The sequence below is a fragment of the Watersipora subatra genome, chromosome 8 (genome assembly GCF_963576615.1).
Source record: "Watersipora subatra chromosome 8, tzWatSuba1.1, whole genome shotgun sequence".
NCBI lineage: Eukaryota > Metazoa > Bryozoa > Gymnolaemata > Cheilostomatida > Watersiporidae > Watersipora > Watersipora subatra.
Window position 1 is genome coordinate 28,307,740 of NC_088715.1, and position 26,654 is coordinate 28,334,393.

General features: G+C 36.7%; 2 protein-coding genes across 2 annotated transcripts; one reads left to right on the plus strand and one right to left on the minus strand.

Annotated features, from left to right (window-relative positions):
* Positions 1-375: 375 nt before the first annotated feature.
* LOC137401799 (large ribosomal subunit protein uL30m-like) lies at positions 376-26,351 on the minus strand. The gene is made up of 7 exons (XM_068088283.1): positions 26,279-26,351; positions 12,438-12,520; positions 9,176-9,334; positions 7,973-8,104; positions 4,869-5,039; positions 4,224-4,354; positions 376-632 (listed from the first exon to the last, which is right to left on the minus strand). The coding sequence occupies exons 2-7, from the start codon at positions 12,468-12,470 to the stop codon at positions 581-583; spliced, it is 678 nt and encodes a 225-aa protein (XP_067944384.1). The 5' UTR covers positions 12,471-12,520; positions 26,279-26,351; the 3' UTR covers positions 376-580.
* LOC137402418 (uncharacterized) lies at positions 19,064-25,000 on the plus strand. The gene is made up of 2 exons (XM_068088917.1): positions 19,064-22,870; positions 23,054-25,000. The coding sequence occupies exons 1-2, from the start codon at positions 19,064-19,066 to the stop codon at positions 24,998-25,000; spliced, it is 5,754 nt and encodes a 1,917-aa protein (XP_067945018.1).
* Positions 26,352-26,654: the final 303 nt, after the last annotated feature.

A 26,654-nucleotide genomic window follows, 5' to 3' on the forward strand; every position in this document is an offset into this window, starting at 1 on the left:
GTTGGTGAGCATGTAGTCAAGGTAAGCCATCAGTGAACTGACGTTATGGTTGTCTGTCATAAATCATTCATTGTCTAATTGGCCCTTTACAGATGACAGCTACCCACAGCTTGTCTGTTATCGCTCGCTCCGCTGTCTACCACTGATCTTCAGAGATTAAGGTTTACCAAGTCTGTTCCAGTACATATGGTTTGGTAACTTGTTACCACCTCCAACATCCATCCTAGTAACTAGAGATGAGCATATGATATCTTAGCATAGTCATTAGTCTCTGATGCCGTCATACCAAGGTAACAACGTTAAAGCCAGATAATATTTGGCAGTAGCTTGAACATTCTTTAGAAATTCCTTTCTCATCACCATGGCAACTAAAGCTATAATATTCATACTGACATGTATTCCATGAAATAACATAAATGGGAAGCTACCGCAAGCTGATAAATATGGGTTCAACAAATCCAGTCTATTGTCAGCCCTGAGCAACATCAAACCCCGGAGTTATCTTCTCTCCGAGTAAACGGCAGCTGTTCTCTGCTCTTCTTGCTCCTCAGAGGTGAAAGACTTGAATTCTATGCAAGTGCTAGGAACCATTGCGGGCCTTGTATGAGTACTCCTTCCCATCTTCGTTGTACCTGCGATGATAGCAAGAAAAATAGTTGAGAGAGAAAGATGAATAATGGTGAACTGGCTGGCTGGCATGACAAGGTACACATAATGGTGAGCTAGAATATGAAATTATATTTATGAGTACCCTAGCCGTCTGGTGCACTGTGAGAGATCGTCAGATATAATAACTAACCTGTATGTACAACTATTCTGCAATACCAATGGGTGGTTGATTGACATAATTGTTAGAATGTCGGTCTACCATGCTGAAGATTGCGAGTTCAAAACCAATACGAAGCAATCCTTTTCCCAACCTCCAACCCTGGCTTCTGACAAATAGACTTATTATAGTAAACATCGCCACATTTTCCCCACACCATTCACATTACTCAAGGAGCAAAGGCTCTAGTTCATGTCCTGTCACACTTTGGAAAATTTGACTATGTAGGGAGTTCTTAGAATTTGCTAGATGAGATCTAACCTCATCTAGCAAATTAACTAAAAAGACCAGTATTATAAATGCTTATAGATTGGATACCTACACAACCTGGGTCACCTTGGCCAGGCAGGTAAAAAATGTAGCCAAGCCAAAAGTTTCCATTTGTATGATGATTTCACGCCAAGGCTCACATACTTGCTTCGTCAGTTTAATGTTAGTTTGCATGTAAAGGGGACGAATGTGAACCAATCCTAAGCTACCTTTCGTTAAGACTTCTACATACAATCACTGATTTATACAAGTTAAGTCTTCATATCAACCGTTCAATGTTAGCAATGATTAAGGGACATTCAGCTTTTCTAAAACAGAATCTTGGTGTTTAGCAATTACTACAGCTATGTCTAAATTAGTGTTCACATGGGCCACCCTATTTCTTGAAGAAATTGACTCTTCAATTGGAAAGTTATAGATAAAAAGTTGACAACTCCAATTTAAATAAACAAGTCTGAGGTGAATTCCTAGATGGATGCTCTAACAGTAGTTTTCAAAGTTGCATTAATTATGGGGTTGACAACTCCAGTACTAAATAACAAAAGTCAGAGGTAGAATCCCTTGGATAGGATACTTCAACTACTGTTTTCCAAGAACAACTAATTAAAAGCTTGACCGGCAACATAAATTGTGATAAGTAAAATAAGGAGCAGAATGTCTCCTCATTCGCTCCTTATTTATGGGTCAACATGCCATGACTACTCATTGGCTGACATCAAGCTGTGACTGACAGGGAATGTGAACCATTTACTAAACATGTCAATATATTTTTTTATTCTTAAACGAATGGTAAATTTTTGACACAAATAAATATAATCCTTTTCTGTTTAACAGATGGCAACTCCTGACTGGATATAACTATAATATATGGATATAATACTATATAGCTAGTATAGAAATACTAACAGCTAATATATATAATAACTATAATACTGGATATAACTATTTAGTTGGTATCTAAAATGTTTTTATAATGCACGTGTATCAGATCAAGGAAACTCTAAAATACTCTTTGCAGGACCACACTGAGACATCTCAAAATTCAAAAGATTCACCTCCATGATGTAATAACTAGCCCTATTTACATACACTATGAAACATAGTGATACACTAAGTTTCCACAAGGAGACTGATGTGACTTTGGAATTGTGCAGAAGTTGAGTTGCCGTCTAAAAAGTGTTTTGATAGATATTCACATGATGCGGATTAACCCGAGCGATTTGTTGAAAAAGATTCGGATTTCCAAATTCGGAATGTTCACATTTGGAATAATAATGACTAAAGTGTGGAGAATGTTTAAAATAGAATAGCTGGCACAGCATTTTATTGCATCATTGGCAAGTGCCGTTTCTGTCTTTCGCAACCATGAAGCATTCGATTGATTTGTGAGTAACGAAACTCGTTTGACTTGCGGATTTTGCAATTTCCATTTTGCTGATGGCTTGCAGACACACCGTGTCACAGAAACACAGTGAATAAAAAAGGACATTGTACATTGTTACATAGTATAGGTACAATGTAACTTCAGTAACCATGTATCGGGGTGAACTTCTTATTGCCATGACGATAGTGATCTGGTTTTCCGGTTTTGAAAATAATTAGAATTGCTAAGCAAAAAGATTTTTGAAGTGGTTGAGTGGTTGCATGTGATTGGCAACAAGGTTGTTTCGTCGGAGACAAAATTTGATTGGTCTAGCTAATGTGTAGGCTCCGTAATGAAAAGAAAAGTGAAACCCAATTGATAAGCCGATGCATCGGCTGAATTAGTCAGAATAGCCAATTTAGCGTAGTAGTGATAGAGTGTCCAGAAACTGTTAGACAACTTCTGCTGCTAAACATGGAAGTACTAAAGCCACATTGTATCTATACATTGTAACCTGCTACGATAATCTGCTCAACTCTGTATTTCTAAGGTCTATGTTTAGTAAAAACTGTAATCGTCTGGTTCACTTTCAAAACGAGTATTTTTATGCGATGAAGAAAAACTGTATCCGAGTTCACATACAAATATGACAGATAGTATCATTTTCAACACAAATGAGGCCTTTCATATAGTGCACAACGGGCTTCCAATGTGAAAATTGTCCATGTGCTTTAGAGTTTTGTGAAGCCGAGTCATTTCTATCATTCATGAAAATGTAATGTTTGTAGCCTGCAGTTGCTATGACTTTCCTAAACGTCAACAAATAACAAAAACGTCAACTGTTTAATATCTAACCCATCATCTTTCAAGACAAATCTTTCAGTCTTTTGTTTGGACCATATTGACCAACACCACCTTCCATAAAAAGCTGCATCTCAGAATTGCTTCCATTTCAATTTCGAGAACAGTTTTGATTTGACCTCATTTGTGTTGAAAATGACATGATCTGTTACAATTATTCATACTAGTATGCTGGTGGTCGAGTGTGCCGTGAGAGCTCGTCAGCTGTAATAAGTACATCGGCTATTGCGGTAATAGAAGTACAGACCGTAGGCCGATTTATCGGCTTATGGTCTGTACTTCTATTACATCGATAGCCGATACATCGGCTGTCGTAGTAGCGAAAGAGTTTAAGGATTCTGGGTAATTAATTCTTAATTTTAAGATTATTTGATAGTTGAGTGAAAATAAAGTGATTAACTACAAGCATATTTCATATATCAATAAATATAAACTATAATATATATATATATATAAATACATATACATGAAATATATATCGTATTTGATCAAAAAACTTTAAATTTTCTGCAACTAGCCAAAATATGGAGGACTGACTATGAAGGACTATTTAGATTCCCTTATAAATGTTAGGCAAAGAAAGACAACTTCCCAAATATAATTGTATGAACTAAAACATGAATAAAAGCCTGAGAGCACGAATGGCCTGAAAATAGCAAACGAGTTGATCGTAGAAGCTTAATATTTGTCACCCAATGACAAATATTTGTCATTATATTAAATAAAATGACAAAGGCACATTAGAAACATTCCCTACCCTCTTGAGTCTAAAAATTCTGTAGAAAATCTCTGACGAGTGTGGAGCACGTCTGATGACATATGACTACAATAAACAGGTGTCCCTCGATCCGAATACAAGGAAAACTAACAAAGAGCGTCAGTTTAGATCTGACAGACACGTACCTCCAGCGGTAGTCACATTTGAAGTAGTCCTGTAGTAGACCATGCTGACTAACAACTTTTTTGTTCTTCATATAGACAGTCTTTGGCTGCAGCAATCTCGGTTTCTCACTCTCTTCTTGCATTTCCAATCGCTATATAAATGTGAGTATAGACTACTAAGTGACCAAACACTGATATTACTGATATTATACCATCAGAGGCTAGCAATGTGTGACCAATACCAAATATTATAACATCAGGGCCTAGCAATGTGTGACCAATACCAAATATTATAACATCAGGGCCTAGCAATGTGTGACCAATAACAAATATTATAACATCAGGGGCTAGCAATGTGTGACCAATAACAACCAATATAACATCAGAGCTACAAACAAGTAATCAATAACAAATAGAATAACATGAGGGGCTTACTAACGAGTGACCAATAACGACCAGTATAACATCAGAGCTACAAACCAGTGACCAATATCAAATAGAATAACATCTGGGGCTACTAACGAGTGAACAAATAGTGTGACATTAAAAGGCTGCTATCACGTGTCTAATAAAATATAGACTAATCGACCATAAGACGCACTGCCTGTTGTATAACAATGTGGTATCTCCTACTAACACTATGTTGAACTAGGAGTTAGGACTCACAGGAATGACGTGCAAAGTCCCATCTGTTCGCAGCTGTGTGTGCATGAGGTCTGAAGGGTGTTTAGGGAAACCTTCGGGTAGTAGTAAGGGCTTAACACGAATGAGGTGCTTGATCTGCATGAGCAGTGTGTTGTTGAAGGGGGTGTTAGCTATTATGACCGGCTTATGAAGCTGTAACATACAAACTATTCTCTTACAGACTCTAAATACAGTCAACCTTGGACATACGAAAGTTAATCTGTTCCGACACTTGCTTGATATGTCAAAAGAATCATTTGTATGAGCAAATCTATATACTGTGGATTCTCCGATAGTCTGTTCCGACACCTGCTTCATGTGTCAAAACCATCATTTGTATGAGCAAATCTATATACAGAAGACGCTCCTATAATCTGTTCCGACACCCGCTTCATGTGTCAAAACAATCATTTGTATGAGCAAATCTATATACAGTAGACGTTCCTATAATTTGTTCTGACATCTGTTTCATGTGTCAAAACAATCATGTGTGAGCAGATCTATATACAGTAGACACTCCTTAACCGTATACTTCATATAATGTAAATTCCACATAACATAAATAATTTATGTAAAGTTTTTGCTTCGTACTACGTAAAACATTCCATATAACGTAAAGTGTTGAGTCAGTGATAGTTTTCAAATTTGATTTGAATAATGATAATCTCTTAAATAGCCTTTAAATATCGCTTTCTCTCTTACCATACTTGGGAGATAAAGCGACAGGTATGGTTATCTATATTATATATATAAAGTAAATGCTACTATAATGTATGCCTTCTACAACGTAAATTCTAGATAACGTAAAAGATTTATGCTAAGTTTTTGCTTCATAGTACATGTAAAAAATTCTCCATGATGTAAATGTCAATTAGGGGCTACTTTTCAAAATCGATTTGAATGGTGACTTATCTCGCCGCACTTGTGAGAAGAAACGCCATGACAGGTTAGTTCGTTGGGATAGATTGTAGGTGTGGTGACAAAACAGAGGATAGGTAGCTGCACAATTGATAGTAAATACTTGAAGGCGATCGATTTGTACAGCGTCGGTCTACCAATCTGAATGTCACGAGTTAGGAATATCGTCAAAAGTTATCTTTTATCTTAACCTTTGTCCCCTGAATACAAATAGAAAACAAACAGGAAAACACCGCTGTTTTTATAGTAGAAATGCATTTTTATGGCTAAAACGGCTTACTTGTAGGTACAATTGTGAAATTGGAGTAACTGTGCACGTAGTTAATAAATCATTTAAAATACGCCTAACAACGTCGAGTGATGACGTAACGTCACCCAAGCTGACTTCATGACTAATTAGTCACTGCTTCTGTGGCTAATTAGTCAACTTAGCCAATAGCAACTACATTACCTGTCAGTTTATAACTTGGTTTTTATTACCCGTGCAACGCCGGCATTTAACTAATATTCTTAAAAGAATACTTGCATGTCACTTAATTCCCTACATATCTTGAAATCATCACATATAGGTAAATACATGAGGCACTTACATATAACACTAGTACCCTAATGGTACATATAGATACAAGAGGCACTTACATATAACACTAGTACCCTAATGGTACATATAGATACAAGAGGCACTTACATATAACACTAGTACCCTAATGGTACATATAGATACAAGAGGCACTTACATATAACACTAGTACCCTAATGGTACATATAGATACACGAGGCACTTACATATAACACTAGTACCCTAATGGTACATATAGATACAAGAGGCACTTACATATAACACTAGTACCCTAATGGTACATATAGATACATGAGGCACTTACATATAACACTAGTACCCTAATGGTACATATAGATACACGAGGCACTTACATATAACACTAGTACCCTAATGGTACATATAGATACACGAGGCACTTACATATAACACTAGTACCCTAATGGTACATATAGATAAACGAGGCACTTACATATAACACTAGTACCCTAATGGTACATATAGATACACGAGGCACTTACATATAACACTAGTACCCTAATGGTACATATAGATACACGAGGCACTTACATATAACACTAGTACCCTAATGGTACATATAGATACACGAGGCACTTACATATAACACTAGTACCCTAATGGTTTGGTGTGAGAAATTGTTGTGTGTAATAAGTAATTTCACAATTATTTCACAATCCAGCAGAGCGGTCGATTGGCACAAATGGTAGAGTATTGATCTACACAGTCGAAAGTTGTGAGTTCGAACCTCGTATGATGCATTTTTTTCACAACCTCAAACCACGCTTCAGACAGACGAACACGGCTCTTATTATAGTAAAGATTAAAAATAAACACATTAGATAAAATAATGTAGAGAACTGCGTGAGAAAAACTAAACTAAATGTAAGAAACTAAACTAAGAGAGTGAGAGGTAATAAAGGTAAGTTGTCACTTCACATTACAATATAGACAGACGATTGAAAATGTAACCTGGTATTAAAAGAGACGGATAGAGGGTAGAGATGGTGATACAGATACGGAGTTAGTCTAACTTAGACTATGCTAACTTTATGTTAACACTATTCATTTATATTCTTTTATTTTCACATTTTACACATTTAATCCATTTGATTTTTGACTAGCAGTGAGCCCGGGATACCCAGGATTCCTTTCATTATCAATCAGATAACCTGCAGGCGGGTGTTTAAGAAAATGGTTCTCTGGAACCAAATGGAGTTTGAAACCGAATATTTTTGGCCACTTGGCAAGGAGATTATGCATGCTAACTTTGGAATTAGTCTTCACTGGACAAACTCTGCTAAAACATCTGGAAACACAACATTTATACACGATGGTATAATGATTTAACATTTACATCTAAGCAAACACCTTAACAGTTTTATTTTTCCTCTGAATTTATTTCAACGAAACAACTTCTTTCGTGATATAAAATTTAAAAATTACAGTTGTTAGAAAAGGTTTGAAAATCTTTACAGTTATTTAAAAGTTAAAATGGTAAATGTTGTATATGTTAAAAAAGAATAAATTTTTTGTCCAAAGACTTCTTTATTACCCGGGCATTAACCTAGTAGTAGTATATAGAGCAGACCTTGTCCATGCCGAAATGTTCACACAGTTCTTTGCAGACTTTAGTCTCTCCTTTGAGCACTTTACACCTAGTCACCACATGCATTTCTTTTGGCTCCGGTGCTGGCTCGCCCGCTGTCTTAGCGAGCTTTTCCTAGCAAATACAAACCCAAGACTTTTAACCGTGTGTTTTATAGACCATACCTTCCATACCTTATTCCTGTGAGTTTTCAGTTCAAAGTTTAATTCACAGTTGCTACACAAACTTAGAGATAATATTGTCAATCTTTTCATCCGAAAGATCGCTGACTGAAAACTATACAATTTGCAATTATCAACCATAGTTAATTCATTGAGAACAAATTGAACCAATCGGAACACTCCAGATAACCTAAGTTGTTCTTTGAGAATGTTATCAAGCAGATGCATAAAGATTTCAGATCGATTATTGCAGGTCTTAAGTGTCAGTCTACTCAGCCGTATATAATGAGTTCAAGTCCCACTGATAGCAACTTTTTATCCTAACCCTGGCTCTAGACAGACACAGCTCTCATTATAGCAAATATGTATTTTCATATATAAAATTTTTCTTTTTGCAGCATTAGCCTTGCTGTAAAGAAAAAATGTGGAATTAAAATGACATTGAAGGGTGAGTGCTCCCCTTAATATAAAATTATCATAACCTTGGACCTTAAATCAAGTGTAAGTGATGTGAAAAAGGGAAAAGTTGTTGATACAAATCAATAATATCAATAATATTGAATAATAATAATAAATCAATAATATCCCAGTTACTGTACAGCTATTAAATTAAGAAATTCGGTTATTTTTTCCCTTTTGAAAGACCAAAGGGGTGAGTTAGAAAAGATCTAGGAACCGATAAAGCTACATTATTTACATGCATTTTAGGCCTAATATGCGGTAAAATCGGTATAATATACGGTATAACGCAAACAAAACAGATTATTTATGTTGTAGTGGCGTTTACTGTACTACTTTACGAAAAAAAATCATAGTAAATCATACACAAAATGATTGCAATCTACACAGTTGACTAAAACAATCAAATCAGCCAAATGATGATAGATGAGAGAGAATGCTTACAAAAACAATCTGGGAACGGCTCTGTAAGTGAACCATTATTATTGGCAGAAAGACTACTGAAGCAGTGGTTACGGATGAAAACTGCCAGCTAGATGGTGTCAGGCAGATGGTAACATCATACCTGGTAGCGTAAGATTGGTGCACTCCAATGTACTGGCTCAGGCAATTTGTAATCATCTTTTCTATGGCTCCTTGGAGGTATCGGCTTCCAGTTAGTTCTGTTGTATCGCGGAATGCCCTTAAACCTTACACTTTGATGTATTAGAGGTCGGGCTTTGTTCTACAAACACACAACAGGTCTCTGTCTCATTTTTGGATCTCTGGCTTTCATCCATTCTGGCACAGAATTTTTGTAGATTGTATTAGTAATCAGGATTTTTCTATCATTTGTGATTGTTTTATGTTTGAGGTGATCTGATTGCCAGGATGTGCCAAGATTAAAATGGATACAACTTCATTGCGATTAAAATGGTCAGATCAATCGAAAGTGTGATTATGACAACGATAGTTACAAAGAGACCGACAGAATAGAGATGGGTAACACTTCAACTTGAGCACAATAGCTGACATCAATTATCGCAATGATTATAACTAGTGACATCACTTCGCTTTGTAGTTTCCTTCTGAGTGTTTTAATTGCGAACAAGTTTTATTGACTTTATATTAGAAAAAATTTGACAATCAGATGACCTCAAACATAAAAAACAAATGCTAATGATCGCTAAAAAAATCACAAATAATAGAAAATACTGATACTTTCTGATAAAATCTAAAACTTTTGTGTAAATTCCACCAAACTTGAAACAAAGTTCACATACAGTTATTTGGCATCAAAAGGTTCACCATGTTGTGTTGTAGGTGCAAAATATGTGGAAATGTGATTAAAAGTTCTCAAAAGCTCAAAAACGAACAGTTAATCGCCGCCATCACAAAACCGCCGTAGATTAGAATCTCTTTCCAAAACGGCTCAAATGGGACGTAGTAGCTGAACGAGATGGCTTCTGTTTACACTTTCATGCAACCTCATTCGTCGAAATATTTTCGCAAATATACTTCAAGCATTAAATAAAACTATGTCTATTGTTCTTACGTGTCTATTTCATGTCCATTGCAATGCTGTCACTTTCAGCACTGATATCTTATAACCTACCGTGAAAATTCGTTTAATTTTTTAACCTTAGCTCGAAGGAGTACATATCATTGTCTGATAAACATGATGAACCTGTTGGTCCCCTGTGATAATCGAAAAATGCTGACGAAATTATTCACGCTGTTTGGCAGGAAGTATTGGTCATAAGATCAGATTACGACTAGACAATTAGACCAAGCCGAAACAAACCTGTATAGTAGCGAGCATCTATATTTGATACAGGGTCTTCGGCAAAACCCGAAGTGTTTGTCATAAACTAGTGCTACGAGATGTTTTATATTGAGCCTTTAATTGGCCTTTCAATTCACGTGTCAAAACAATAACCAAATGTAATGACTACGTCAGATAAATAAACTGATTCCGATCTACGGCGGTTTCGTGATGGCGGTGATTAACTGTTCGTTTTTTAGCTTTTAGGAGCTTGTAATCACATTTCCACATATTTTGCAGCTACAACACAACATGGTGAATCTTTTGATACCAAATAACTGTAAGTGAATTTTGTTGCAAGTTTGGTGGAATTTACACAAAAGTTTTAGATTTTATCAGAAAGTATCAGTATTTTCTATTATTTGTGATTTGTTTAGCGATCATTAGCATTTGTTTTTTATGTTTTATGTATATAGATAAATCTCTTCATTATAATGGGTAGGACTCGCAACTAGAGATGCCCCGATTCTAACTTCACCAGCCGATTCAGATACCGATTCGATATACCGATTCTTATTGAAAAATAATCCGATTCAGATCTTTTGTGTTGCATAGATAATTGTTAATTTTATTACACAAATATAATGCAAAGAAAATATAAATATTGATGCATTTATTTGTTTGTATTTATGGAAAAAGATATACATGTATATTAAATTCACATACTGACATACCGCGCATCTAGTAACAAAACAGTCCATGTTTCTTGTAATCTGCTATTAATAATGGTAATTACTGTTAGTGGTACATCTTTCTCTGTGATAATGAAGTCTGCCTTCTACTGCTGAATGAACTGATGCACCGGTATAAGTTTAGAGCAAATAAACGTTCATCTAAATTACCGTTGGTGATTCAATTATCTCAGTGAGACGTCCCTATCTTCCATCACTAGTGATGTAGCCAGTCGTACAAGAGAAGGTTTCACTTGCAACAGATGATGGAGGACAGGCTAAATACCGATAAGTCACTCAGGTTATTTTATGCGATGCAAACGATACATCATATCATCAGGATCAAGAGAGATACGTAAATAACTTTATGCATGGACTGCTCAAATTACTTTCGTAATACTAGTACATAGAAATGTTACACCACACGCACGCATTCTTGTTTCCATCATTGATCTCTTGTTCGTGATTGGCTGCAATAAATCATATCGCTGTATTGGGAAATACCGCACTTGTTGATTACGTCCTGTCTAAAGTCAAAAGATTCCTCAGCTGTGTTGACGTTTATCAGGCTATAGACATGAAATAGAATGTGTGACAGGCTTGGAATTCATTAGGTGAAAGTAAGGAACTTGCAGCTGATGATTTTTGATTAGTGCAGCAGGCTAAAATACGGTTTTCTGCTAAATAGTTGAACTGCAAAAAGTATCTGAAGTTTCCGATTTTTTAAGAAAAGATTGGCCGATACCGATTCAGATACTTAACACCCATATCGGCACCGATACCGATTCCGATATTGAAATCGGGGCAACTCTACTCGCAACTAACGCTGCTGGCTAAAGTAAGCAATTCTATTGAACAAAATTCCGATTCAATTTAATTTGTTTGCACAAATGATGATGATAGAGTAGCTATTTTTCTTCTAGTGGGAATAGAATTTAGAAAAATGTTTCTGTAGACATTGTTGTCAGCTCTAAGTATAAAGCCTGATACACTCTGTATCACACTGTAACAGGAGATCTCGCGCTTGAGATCTCGTGATTGTGATCTCACTGTCTCACGCTAAATCGTTGATCATCTGTGATAACATCAGCCTAACACCCGTGCTGTATGTGTCTATACAGAGGATATTAGTCTAACATCATTTACTTTACATACACAAAAACATTGACATGGCTAGAGTACATCTGTAATATCTATAAATTTATGGTTACTTTAACGGTTTTAAAAAATTTTTTAAATTTATTTTCATTTAATTTCTTTAAGCAATCTTTTGACAACTTTTTGCCGTTGTAACTCCGAGTCAACATTAAGTGACTACTCACATTCTAAACATCTGCATTATTATTTTTTACCAGAAAAGTAGAAAGTTTGAAAGTGGACTCCATGCTCGCAGCTCCAGTTACACTCTTTGGATCATCGGCTGACCTCTGGATATCTGAAAAAATATAATAGATTCAGTAATCTTCACTATAATTCTTGACTTTAATAAAACTTTGTGTCCATACGTCTGTCCTAAACCGTGCTTAAGGCTGGTTCACACTATATCGCTGTATCTCGGCGTTGATGCCACAATACTTTGGTGATCGTCGATGATAACGATGTTCACGCTATCACAAACCCATCTGCGTTTGCATAAGGAAACACTCTGTGACATAGTGTTCTCTTTTTAAATTTTCGTAAAGAAACCTTTTTTTCGGGTGCTGAAATCAAAACTAGTCTCGCAGCAACTATCATAAATGGATATGAATAAATCACGCTATCTGCGAATTACCATCGCCGAAATGGTTCACATTTGAAAGGCGGGCGTCGATGCTCGGCGAAATATCAGGGAAGTTTGACAGCTGCAAACTTTCCCGATATGCCATGCCATCGGTTCATGGTTCACAGAATCGACGATGAACGCCAAAAGGAAAACACTGACTAACGACGACATAGTGCGAACTGGCCTTTAGAGCATTAGGAAAAAAATGCATCATACGGGAATCGAACTCAGATATTTGACTTGGCAGCTAGGCGCACTATCAACTGCTGTACTGTGATTAATTGTGCATATAGTTATTACACGTGATGATCTCTTGGGTTGCACCCGACTGCCAGAGTACTGAAATAAAGAAATAAACGTAGTATAAAGATTCAGTGATAAGAGTATAAGCTGCTGATACCGAGAGACAATGCTAGCTGTAGCTTTTTTAGGAATCCTACCTCAATAACCACCTTAAAACCATTTAGATTAGTATCAAACACGTAGTAGAGTGTGTAGCAAACACATCCTCATCTTATTTCTAACTTGCCATGTTTTTTTTTCATAACTTGCACAGTATTTGTTCAAGCAGTGTAAAATAATATATTATATTTCCTAATATAAACTGGTAAAATAAACCACAAATCTATAATAATAAATCATATTTGTGTGTGTCTGTTAATAGGTTGAATGCTATGCGTTTCCACATTTGTTTGCCGCTTTTGTTCAAACCAAACATGCATATGCTCTGTGCTTCCCGCCAGGTCGCTAAAATATTTTGTTGCAAAACTCTATATGGTTCTTGAGAAGGGTGGTTCTTGAGAACCAACCTCTTAACCACTCGTCTGATTAACTCTTTCGCTACCGAAAGCCGATATATCGGCTTTCGTGGTAATTCAAGTCAAGACCTTAAGCCGATATATTGGCTTATCAATAGGGTTTCACTTTTCTTTTCATTATGAAGCCTAAACATTAGCTAGACCAAACAAATATTGTCTCCAGTGAAACAACCTTGTTGCCAATCACGTGCACCTAAGAGAAATTTTTTTGGTTCAACGATTCCATTTCTAATTATTTTTCAAAACGGCAAAACCAGATAGCTATCATCATGGCAAGGAAAAACCCACGTGTTCGTTCAACGCAAATAAAACGTTGGAGATTGTAAGAGAGTGGAATTCACTTTATACTCATCTTCTAGAGAATTTTGTTTTGAATAATATGCATTTTACAGTAAAACGATATCTGCTTTTATTCTCGAAATATTGCTTAAATACTAGCGGTATATTGGCTTTTCGAAAAATTCGTTTCATTAATTCGGGCGGAATATTCATTCGGTAAGATTTTAACGCGGTAGTGAAAGAGTTAAAAACTTATGAATGCGCCATTAAGAACAATTGCACTCTATGAATGCTTTCATGGATTGCTGTCGTACAAGCAGTGTAGCAAGTTGTGTTGAAAATCAACACGGGTAGTGAAAATGAAAAAAACTCAGACCCCGCTTACTTAATGCTAGCTGAGAGATCTTTTCAATTTACAACACAAGCTAAGTGAAATACACAGAGATATGTCTTCACCGTAGATTCTGACACGTCAAGAAATTGGGACATTCGGGTTTCTAATGGGTAAACTGACAACAGCTAATTGTGTTCTCTCACTGACAGTCTCTAGTATTAAACCAAAACTCTTAACAACTATTACTGAACAGTATTTCCTGTGCTTCAATATGGTATATGATAAATATGATAGGTATGATATAAGCCATTTGCAAACTACATACGATAAAGATTTTCTATTATGAGAATCACCACATTCCAAAACCTCCTATTGAGATAGGACTGAAAGTATACTTTAACATGTGATTTTCCGACAAAGTTCTTTGTTTTCATAATCTCAGCATTTTATTCTATCATAAACTGAGCAATATAAGGAATGATAACTTGAAAATGAAATTAAAATGATTTGTTGGTCGTTGAGGTCAAGATGGTAATGCATCTTGAAGTATAATTCAGTTTAACTGATGTTGTTCTCTGTGCAAAGATAAAATATAAATTCAAAAATGTTCACAAATTAAAATGAAGCGACTTTTGTTAGTTTAAATATAATTCGCAAGCATTTTAATCTCCAGCGATCTCAAAACCGCGTCACGCTTGTCATTAAAATTTGCAGCGATAGCACTATGCTCGCTGGTAAAAATCATTACAAATACCTCACCACTTCATCCAAATTAACTTCTAGTAAAATAGAAAAATCTAGCAATTTTCTACTATAATAATTGGCCTTGAAACACCAAATGATTTGCAAAAAATGTAGATTGTAAATATGACCCTCAAATTCAACTATAAGTATCACACCATCAGCGCTAATTTAAAATTATGTACTATTGAATAATAATTTAAAATTATGTACTATTGAATAATTATTAATTTATTGTTCATATTATTATAAACATAAATTATTGTCGCCATATTCGTCAATAAAAAAAATCTATATACTTTATTTGCAGAAAACAACATACAGAAAATTGTAGAAGAGATCATTGTGAAGTGCTCCCTGTTAGTTTCAATAACATTGACCGGCTTTACGTCTCTTTAAATATAGTAATACTGATGAGGACATGTATGAGCAGGAACGATGGTCAGTCATTACTTTTTAGCGTCTGTATAGCTACATTTCCGTTGGTGATTTGCGATGTAAACAAATATACTGGTAGTGAATTGTAATATAAATGAATTTTTTTATATACACTGTAAACTATGCGCTTGTCTTACATCAATAATTAGGTTAATGTGCTTTTGAAATATTTGTGTCACTTGTTATTTTCTTGCTAATTAAAGATATATTTATATTACAACAAAAAAGTATTTTTCATGTTAAAAAACATAAAAAAAATATAACGCTCTATATTTCAAACATGACTAAGTTCAGCAAATAGCAGTAAAAGCAATTTTAAGGGTTTATTCCCAAAAAATAGTTCCTTACATGCACATAGGCAGTATGTTCATCATACATAAACAAGCATTATAGTAATAAGGAACTTGATAAAAGAGTAGATCATCATAAGAATGTCTTCAGTCAATGCCGAGCTTTACAAAAAAGACAAAAACTAATAAATACAGTTAGAATAAACAAGACTCTTGACAATGACACATAAAGGCAACTTGTGAGAGTAGACACAAAAACAAACTTGATGCTTACTGGCTAAAAATATTAACATTGATTGTTTTAAAATTTGACTGTCTCTGATGTTTGTATTAAACTAATTCATGATAAAGTTAATGGTAGGCCTACTTATTTTCTCATGCTTCTCTATAATCTGCGCCTGATACGCCATTTCTATAAAGTTTCAAAGCCACAAAGAAGCTCCAAGATAACAAATTTTTAAATGACAATTTGAACCAGTTTGATCTCAACAAAAGGTAAAAGAAGATGTACAGCGAGTTCTCCAAGCAGAACACATTTTGTTAGAGTACCAGACGGAGTGCTGCAATTTGTGCTCGTGTAAGATTTATCTGTAGCATTAAAATTTGCGTCAGTGTACAATCTAATATTTTACCGGTAGCAACTAGATTCTATTCATTGATTGTGATATCAATATATTCAAAGAGGGCCAATATGTGGAGAGTCGATGCTTTAAAGCGGCAAACTGAAAACATAAAGTGGCACATTGCTGAGCATATTTTAAACACTGCTAATAGAGTATACAACATAAAACAACTTTCGAAAATGAATGCCATTGTCTTCCATGGTACGCTGGCTAAGAATGAACTGAGATACATCTAAAGTAAAAGTTTATACGTGTTTATGCGCTGAATGAAGAACAATTCTTGCAAAAGTTATCTTGAGTTTTTACTGTTGAAAATGGTATTGTAACCTTTTCTATGCCCCATACTTGTATGTTGAGATAATTAAATATCTTAGTAAACTAAGTGTTGTATATTTAGCCTTTGCACCTGCGTCTCAAGCTTACCTTGTATGCTATTCTGTTTGCATTCATTATGCACTCAATGCCTGCCCTAGCTGAGTGACCATGCCAGTCAGTTGTTGTCAGGATTTCGACAAATAAAGGTATATGACTTAAAGATATTTATGGATATACATTGTACAACCTATAATTTAGCAATTATGTCAATAGCACAGGTACTACCCGAGTTATGAAAGATGGCGCCACCGCTGTAGCAATGCATGTAGTACCTGTGGTCAATAGGCATTAACACTTGATTTTGAGGAAGTGTTTTTCCACCTCATCTTACGCCCAAGTAAACCTAAGTAAAGTACTTTCGCTTTGTTTTTGCTGTGGTTTACGTAGGATTACGAAACTCTGATCGCTTTGTGAGGTATACATTTTAAGTACAACTCTGAAGCTTCAAGCTGATTGGACTAATAGTTCTTGAGATATTGCCGAAATACTGAGGGCACTTCTAGCCAACCAAGAAATGGAAAATAAATTGTCTACTGACAGAACGTTAGTTTTTAATGACATACCGACTGAAATTCTTAGTAATGATGATCGAAAATAGACAAAACTAGAAAGCTTCTCATTAGCAACCAAAGCTTTACTCTAAACTATTTGTCTTTTTTATTTATAAAAAAACATCAACCATTGATTCTTCAGCTTTGTCTAAAACATCACATCTTTGAAAGAATGTGAACAAGCTATTTACTGTATTGATCTGTTTTTTTTTCATTGAGTTATACAAACTTAGAGCTTCAATTAGATGGTCGGTTCAAAAGAAATCGGGCTATTAAAAATTGTTAATACGGTTTAGAATCAGGGACTTGCTTGTGTATACTGCATACAAGGTTAGGCTTCAAAACGTTCATCCTAGCTGTAACGGCAGCCCTAGCGTGATCAACACACTTGTGTTTTGAAGGGTTGCATGGTGCTGCCGTGATTCATGTATTTGGGTTGGCTGTCTATTTTCCTGTTTGCTGTTTATTTGACCTGGTGGATAATTAATTGGTAGGCTGCCTGAACTGGTCATCATTGCGCAATGCACTAACTTTCAATGATGAAAATGTAGTGACAACGCTGTCACCTATAGTAAAAGCAACAAATGAATCGGCAAAACCCTATTGCTTACCAATTGCAAAAGTTATTTTAGTGATTTATAAGTTTTAATTTTATACTTAGCAGTAGTTGTTTACATGTTTACAAGATTGCCACTGTATAAAAGCGAGATATCGTTTCAAGACCACGGTACAGCACGAACAGTGAAGAGGTGCGCTCAAAGGTACGAGTGACACTTTCGACTGTATCTCTCAAGCAGATTGTAGTATTAGCTAGTTTCGTGACAGAGAGTACAAGGTATGCAATTTCTCATTTTATATAGCCACTATATATTTCTCAACTGCAATTTTATAGTTTAAGCAGAATGGCTGTAGTTTAACATTTCAATGATTTACATCTGTTTGTTGCTGTGACAATACTGAATTTATACCTCATTATATGCTACTTTACCAATGCTATCTTTTAACAACTGCTTAAAGAGTGATGTAAAACTTTTATATATCATAAAACTGGTGTAAATTTTGACTGAATGCGAAATCTTGTCTATTGATGCTTTTTATAATATGCATAATTCTATTGTAGTTTTTACGTTGTAAACTTTGGCCAATAAAGTTTGCATCAGTCACAAACCCCTCTCATATCTATACGGAACATAGCTACAGTAAAAACTTGTCTTCTAAAGAGGGATTCAAGCTAAAGTAAAAACTTGTCTCCTAAAGAGGGATTCAAGCCAAGTGGAAAGATATCCTAAAGAAGGATACAAACAAAGAAGTAGAAGTGAAACTATTCACACATCTAAGGATCCAGATTATCCTCAATCTCAAGATCAAGAAAGAAGGTTCGGTGAGTCACAACAAAGCAACCGTGAAAAATCTCGCTCCTTTTTGTGGCAATCTAATAGGACTAGGTTATTTAGCGACCTTCACTTTTGTAATTGTAATTGGTAAGCCATTGGAATTTCGCAAATTTGTAGTAAGTAAATAGCAATAAGGTCGTGAACCAAGTAATTAAAATTGGGCAGTTAATTGGGGTTTTTATGAAAACCAGTCAAGCTCCTATATTTTGATTGTTCACTGGCTCGCTTAGCAGCACATAGGTTGGTATTTGGCGACCCCTTGTTGTTTTGTGGTATTTCCTTTGGAACCTTTTCAAACTCACAATAGTGGTATGACGCAGCGCTACCTAACACTCCATATCTAGGTGTCATCAAATAGGTAATAGATATCACAATGGGCAAGACAAACCGTAAACAAAGTGATAAGGCAATCAAGAATGCCATTGCAATTAGAAAACAGAACATTCAACGCAATATTAGAAAGTTCAATAAACTCACTGGTGATCAGCTGATCACCTTAGACTTAGAGAAGCAGGAATTGTTGACCAACATTTACCTAGATACAAAAGCTGATTTAGAAATCTTGAGAGGCTTTGACCCAAAATACTCAGGCCTAACCCAACTTGATGAGCAAGTGAAACTCATGGAAAATTATGTAGAATCTAGCAAAGTTGAAAGTGAACATGTAAGCAGTGACCAAAAAATGTCTCAGAGTCAAGCAGTTTTGCATAGTGAAGCACCTTCTATCAGCATGTGTTCTAAAAGTTCAGTTAAACTGGCAGCTGCCAGAATACAGGCTGCTGAAGTAGACACAGAAATAAAAGCACTTCGTCGTCAATATGAAGACGAATGCATGCTCAAAGAGCTAGAAAGTAAGCTACACGCTCAAAAGTTGCGCATGAAAGAAAATGAGCTTGTGACTAAAAAGGAACTAATAAATCAGAGAAGACAACTTCTCGAAGAACATGACTTAGATGAGAGAGAAGAGATTACCCATGCTCTTGAACACATTTCTATTGTTAGTAATACTCTTGCCTCTTCTCACTCAGCCGTTAGATATGACCATAATGCACCAAAAATGGAGCAAAAGCTTGCAAGCAACTCACAATCAACAGTAAATACTAGATCAGAAAAAAGTGGTGTATCAGACATGCACATACTTGCTGAATCAATTGCTAAAGCTATGCGCAGTAGCAGGCTACCAGTGCCTGACCCACCTATATTTACAGGCAATCCGCTAGAATATGTAGACTGGGAAATTTCATTTAGGACACTAGTTGAAAGCTCAGGCATTCCAGATGCTGACAAGATTCATTATCTTAAAAAGTACGTAGCAGGTCCAGCTAAAGAAGCGATCAGTGGTGCCTTTTTGTTAAAATCGGACATGGCTTATCTAACAGCTAAGCAAAAGCTAAAAGATCGTTTTGGATCTGATTTTGCTGTAGCAGAAGCATTTCGCTCTAAACTGCAACAATGGCCAAAACTCAGAGCCAATGATCACACTGGCATTCAAAAGTTTGCAGACTTTCTAGGTCAGTGCCAAACAGCCATGCAACAAATAGATGAATTGGCAGTCTTAAATGACTCCCAGCAAAACATCATGCTGATGAGCAAACTTCCAGACTGGTTAGCAAACAGGTGGAAGCGGCAAGTAGTGAAACACAAAAAAGTCAATGGTAAATTTCCAAAATTTGAAGAATTTGTAAAACTTCTTGGTGACGAATCAGACATTGTAAATGACCCCACGCTCATGAGCTGTCTTGCAAGTGCAGATGACTTCAAGCAAGCCAAAAGTCCAGAAAAACCAAAATCAATGGCACGCTTGTCAAGTAGCAATAATGATGGTCAGCGATGTACATTTTGCAACATTCCTAACCACAGGGTTACAGAATGTAAAAGATTCGCAAATAAAACACAAGATGAAAGGAAGAGCTTTGTTCAAGAAAACAAGCTGTGCTGGGCTTGCTTAAAACCAAGCCACAGGTCATCGCAATGTAGACACAAGGCTAAGTGCACAAGATGCAGTGGGCCACATCCCACAGCACTTCACTTTGACAAACAAAGGGCAACTCAATTAGTCGCACCTATTGACAAAACAAGCAGTAGAACAGAAGTGCAAACCACACAGAACATAAACACAACTCATAATGCAATGCAACCTAAACATGTTTCAAATTCTGTCCCACCGACTGTTGCAAAATATGCACCTACTTCCAAAACTGCTGACACAATTAAAGAAGGTAACAATGCACCAACAGAAAACAAGGAAAGTAGTCAAACAAGATCAAAAGCAACATGCAATAGGTTAAAAGCCGCAACAGGACTCAACTCAATGATAGTCCCAGTATGGTTATCTAGTAGCAATCAGCCTGATCATGAAGTACTGGTATATGCCCTGCTAGACACAATGTCGGATACCACATTTGTAACCAATCAAGCAGTAGCCCAGTTAGATACACTAGGTCAACAAACCACATTGAAACTAACAACAATGACATCTAAGAACAAAGACACGCCATGTATGATGCACAATGACCTAACCATTCGTGGTTACAAAACTACTGACAAAATAAAAGTTCCATGTGCATACACAAGAGACTCTATACCCCTAGATAGAGATCACATATCCACAGCAGAGGTAGCAAAATCTTGGGCCCATTTGAAAATGATAGCGTGCGAACTTCCCAAGTTAGACAATGTAGAGGTAGGCATGCTCATAGGCTATGACACATCTAGAGCACTTATACCTCTGAAATCTATAACAGGTGACAATGTTTCTGATCCATATGCTGTGCAAACACCATTAGGATGGAGCATAGTAGGCCAAACTAGAAAAGGTTTGGATAGATCAAGTGGTGTTAGTCATCTCGTAACAACATTTCAAAATCCAGGCCACGTTGACCATGAACCCATGTCTGTTAGCTTTGCATACAAAGTAAATAAAGATCCTTCATGCAAGGAAATCATAGATTTGCTGCAACAAGATTTCTCTGAGAACTCTATTGCTAAACAAACTTCCATGTCAAAGGAAGATCAGCAGTTTGTCAGCACACTTACTGAAAACACAGAGCAAACTAAAGATGGCTTTTACTCAATGCCTTTGCCATTCAAAAATCGGCCAGAGATGCCAAACAACCTATGCATGGCTAAAAAGCGTTTTGAGCTTCTACGGAAAAAGCTAGCAAACAACCCACAATATCAGAACGACTACATTTCATTCATGAATTCTATCATAGAGTCTGGAGACGCCGAATTGGTGCTCACAGACAGCAAGGCAAAACCAGGCAGGGTTTGGTACATTCCTCATTTTGGAGTGTACCATCCCAAGAAACCTGACAAGATTAGGGTCGTGTTTGACTGTAGTGCGAAGTTCCACAATGAGTGTCTTAATGACCACTTGTTACAAGGCCCAGACGTTTTGAACAGCCTCATAGGTGTACTGCATAGGTTTAGAAAAGGCCGAATAGTTGTCATGTGTGACATACAACGGATGTTTCACATGTTCAAAGTCCATGAATCTGATCGAGACTATCTCAGATTCCTCTGGTTCAAAGATGATAGCATGTCAGAGGTAGCGGTGTATAGGATAGCTGTTCACCTTTTTGGAGCCACTTCCTCTCCAGGATGTGCAACATTTGGCCTGCGACAATTAGCTACTGACAAACACAATCCAAATGATCCATACAGTGTACAAGCCAAAGATTTTATGCTGCATGATTTTTATGTGGATGATGGACTCATTAGCTTGGACTCACAAGAACAAGCAGTAGCTGTAATAAATAGAGCTATTGACATAAGCTCTAAGGGCAATATCAGACTGCACAAGTTCGTGAGCAATGACAAAAAGGTTCTTAGAACCATACCAAGTTCAGAAAAAGCTGAGAAACTTCAAGATCTTGATTTGCAAGCTGCAAATAGCACACTTCCAATAGAGCGCGCTTTAGGCATAGAGTGGTGTGTTGAAAATGATCAGTTTCAATTTAGAGTCATGCTCAAAAGCCAAGCGACTACTCGGCGTGGAATTCTATCCACCATAGCCTCAGTGTTTGATCCACTAGGTTTCATTTCACCATTCATTTTGATGGGAAAACAAGTCCTGCAGCAGATGTGCAGAGACAATCTGGATTGGGATGACCCATTACCAGAACACCTACAAGCAAAATGGCAGTCACGGACACATGATCTGTTAGCGCTAAACAGGGTGAAAGTTGACAGGTGTTTAAAACCACCAGACTTCGACCAAGTTATAGCCACAGAACTGCATCATTTCTCAGGTGCAAGTGCATGAGGCTATGGTCAATGCTCTTATATACGTTATGTCAACTCAGACAAACGAGTACACTGTACTCTACTCTGCGGCAAATCCAGAGTTGCCCCATTGAAGCAAGTAACAGTTGCAAGAGCCGAGCTACAAGCTGCTGTACTCTCTGCAAAAATAGCACACAATCTGAAGGCAGAACTAAAACTTGCAAACGTTACTAAAGAGGTCTTCTGGACTGACTCTAAGGTAGTACTAGGGTATATTCACAATGAGGCACGTAGGTTCCATGTGTATGTTGCTAACAGAGTTCAACAGATATGCAACATTACAACTGTTGACCAATGGCACCATATCAGTACAAACAGTAATCCTGCGGATATAGCCTCACGAGGAGCTACCGTCGCAAAGCTGGTAGACTTGTGCTGGTTTACCGGGCCAGAAATACTCTGGAACAGCTGCTTTGAGCCTATACCTCCGGCCAAAGAAGATGTTCTTCTTAAACTCGTTGACCCAGAAGTCAAAGCTAAATGCCACAGCATACTTAAGTCAAAGGACCTGACAATGGCTGAAAGACTCAAAGTATACTCAAAACTCTCATCGGCAGTGAGAGCAGTGCGCAAGCTACAGAACTGGGCAAGATTGAAAAAGGCACCAGCGAATCCTGACTTTGGCGTACAATCATATGAAAAGGCAAAACTGACTATCATGATGTGGGCCCAACAAGATGGACTCACAGAGTATGAGCAAGTAAAGCAAGGAACTCTGAACAAGTCTAGTACTCTGGCCAAACTTGACCCTTTTATTGATGCCTCAGGAGTTATGAGAGTCGGTGGTCGACTGAAATCAGCCAGATTGCCTTTCGCAGAAACACACCCAGTCATACTGCCCAAAAATTCACATGTCAAAAGACTAGTAATAGCAGAATGCCATGAGAAGGTTAAACACCAAGGAAAAGGCATGACAATGTGTGAGATCAGGTCAGCAGGATTCTGGGTAATAGGATTGAACTCTATGGTAGCCTCTTATATCCACAAGTGTGTGTCATGCAGAAAACAAAGACGTCCAACTGAGACACAAAAGATGGCAGACTTGCCAAGTGAACGAGTAACATGCAACCCGCCTTTTACTTGCGTAGGGTGTGACTGTTTTGGCCCATTCGTAGTCAAAGAAAATCGAAAGGAATTCAAGCGTTATGGGGTTATCTTTACCTGTATGGCATCTAGAGCCATTCATATCGAAGTCATAGATGACATGAGTGCAGATGCATTTATTAACGCTCTTAGATGTTTCATCGCAATCAGAGGTCCAATTCGTCAAATTCACACTGACAGGGGAACCAACTTCATAGGTGCTGCAAACGAACTACGTAAGGCTCTAGCAGAAAGCAGCAATTCCAAACTATCAATGTATGCCCAAGAGAACAATTTTGACTTTGTTACGAATATACCTCATTCAAGCCACATGGGAGGAGTGTGGGAACGCCACATTCACACAATTAGAAGTATTCTAAATTCTATCCTCATGAATAGCTCCAATAGACTAGACACTAGCACACTTCGAACATTCCTTTATGAAACTATGGCTATTGTCAACTGCAGACCTTTGACTGCGCAGAATAGCGAAGATAAATTCACGACTGCGCTATCTCCTAATCAGTTACTCACAATGAAATCAAAAGTTGTCCTGCCTCCACCCGGCAAGTTTGACCAAACTGATGCTTACTCCAGAAAGCGTTGGAGGGTAGTACAAAGCTTGGCCAACACATTTTGGTCACGCTGGCGCAAAGAATACTTGCAAACACTTCAAGCCAGACAGAAATGGACAGAAGCTAGCCCAAACATTGAAATTGATGACATAGTCATCTTAAAAGATGAAACTAAACACAGAAACCACTGGTCGCTAGCCAGGGTTATAGCAACAATACCAAGCAAAGATGGGTTAGTTAGAAAAGTCAAACTACTAATGGCAGATAGTAACATGAACAGCAAAGGAAAACGTGTTTCACCACATTCTATCGTGGAGAGACCTATACACAAATTAGTCTTTCTTTGCAAGCCTGTCAATTCGTAAATGCACCAATTTAATTTAGTAATAGTTTAGTATTAGCTGATACTCGCTCACCCCGCCTTTATATATATTACTCACATGCTATCTTATTAAGCTGCAAGTTGTTGAATTCGTTCCAATAAAATATGGCCGAATTAAAGGGGGGAGTGTAACGGCAGCCCTAGCGTGATCAACACACTTGTGTTTTGAAGGGTTGCATGGTGCTGCCGTGATTCATGTATTTGGGTTGGCTGTCTATTTTCCTGTTTGCTGTTTATTTGACCTGGTGGATAATTAATTGGTAGGCTGCCTGAACTGGTCATCATTGCGCAATGCACTAACTTTCAATGATGAAAATGTAGTGACAACGCTGTCACCTATAGTAAAAGCAACAAATGAATCGGCGAAACCCTATTGCTTACCAATTGCAAAAGTTATTTTAGTGATTTATAAGTTCTAATTTTATACTTAGCAGTAGTTGTTTACATGTTTACAAGATTGCCACTGTATAAAAGCGAGATATCGTTTCAAGACCGCAGTACAGCACGAACAGTGAAGAGGTGCGCTCAAAGGTACGAGTGACACTTTCGACTGTATCTCTCAAGCAGATTGTAGTATTAGCTAGTTTCGTGACAGAGAGTACAAGGTATGCAATTTCTCATTTTATATAGCCACTATATATTTCTCAACTGCAATTTTATAGTTTAAGCAGAATGGCTGTAGTTTAACATTTCAATGATTTACATCTGTTTGTTGCTGTGACAATACTGAATTTATACCTCATTATATGCTACTTTACCAATGCTATCTTTTAACAACTGCTTAAAGAGTGATGTAAAACTTTTATATATCATAAAACTGGTGTAAATTTTGACTGAATGCGAAATCTTGTCTATTGATGCTTTTTATAATATGCATAATTCTATTGTAGTTTTTACGTTGTAAACTTTGGCCAATAAAATTTGCATCAGTCACAAACCCCTCTCATATCTATACGGAACATAGCTACACTAGCAACTAACACCATTTCCATGACAACTAGTCGATGGTAAATTTGATTTCCATGCTTTAAAAGCTAAAACAAATCAATTACGTCGTTCCCTTGTTTAAATGCTAGTTACATATTTGTAAACCATTTCTTCTGTTGGACCAAATAGTAAAAACTAATTCCAGATACGTTACGTTACTACGTTAGCTTATCACTTCATCGATAAAATTAACAACAAAAGCAGACTAGGTTTGTCATACAGGCTAACCAGGAAACTAAAAGTAATGAATTATTTGCACAGAACATGAACTTGCCCTTTGGTAAAACGGGGTTTTTACTAATGATTACGATACCATTCCATTTTCACGGCAGCCTTTCGCAAACGGAAGCTGGAGTAAGTAATATCCGTACCGCATTGCAGAGGTTCGGCCGATCAATTATCCAACTGTTTATAATAACAATTATTGATATAATGCCATAATACGTCATCAAATTCTATGTTGGAAAATAAAACAAAATTTAGGTAGTAAAAGTGGCGAAATCAAAATCCATCAAATGTTGGTGTTAGATTTTTGGCTGCTTTGATAAACTTTGAAAGTGAAATTGCTTTGTTTTTCAAGCTGTTTGATAAATTTTTTAATTCTTTATTTCTATATTTTGTGCTTTGTGTCTGTTTTCTTAGTTGCTGCT

Excerpts from the sequence above, each read along its gene's own strand:
- LOC137401799 (XM_068088283.1), bottom strand. The coding sequence starts at position 12,470 with ATGGAGTCCACTTTCAAACTTTCTACTTTTCTG. Across the intron at positions 9,335-12,437 it reads TCAAACTTTCTACTTTTCTG|AACAAAGCCCGACCTCTAAT; the intron begins GTAAAAAATAAT and ends GTGTGTTTGTAG. Across the intron at positions 4,355-4,868 it reads GGACTTTGCACGTCATTCCT|CGATTGGAAATGCAAGAAGA; the intron begins GTGAGTCCTAAC and ends ACATTTATATAG.
- LOC137402418 (XM_068088917.1), top strand. The coding sequence starts at position 19,064 with ATGGGCAAGACAAACCGTAAACAAAGTGATAAGGCAATCAAGAATGCC. Across the intron at positions 22,871-23,053 it reads ATCTGTTAGCGCTAAACAGG|CAAGTAACAGTTGCAAGAGC; the intron begins GTGAAAGTTGAC and ends GCCCCATTGAAG.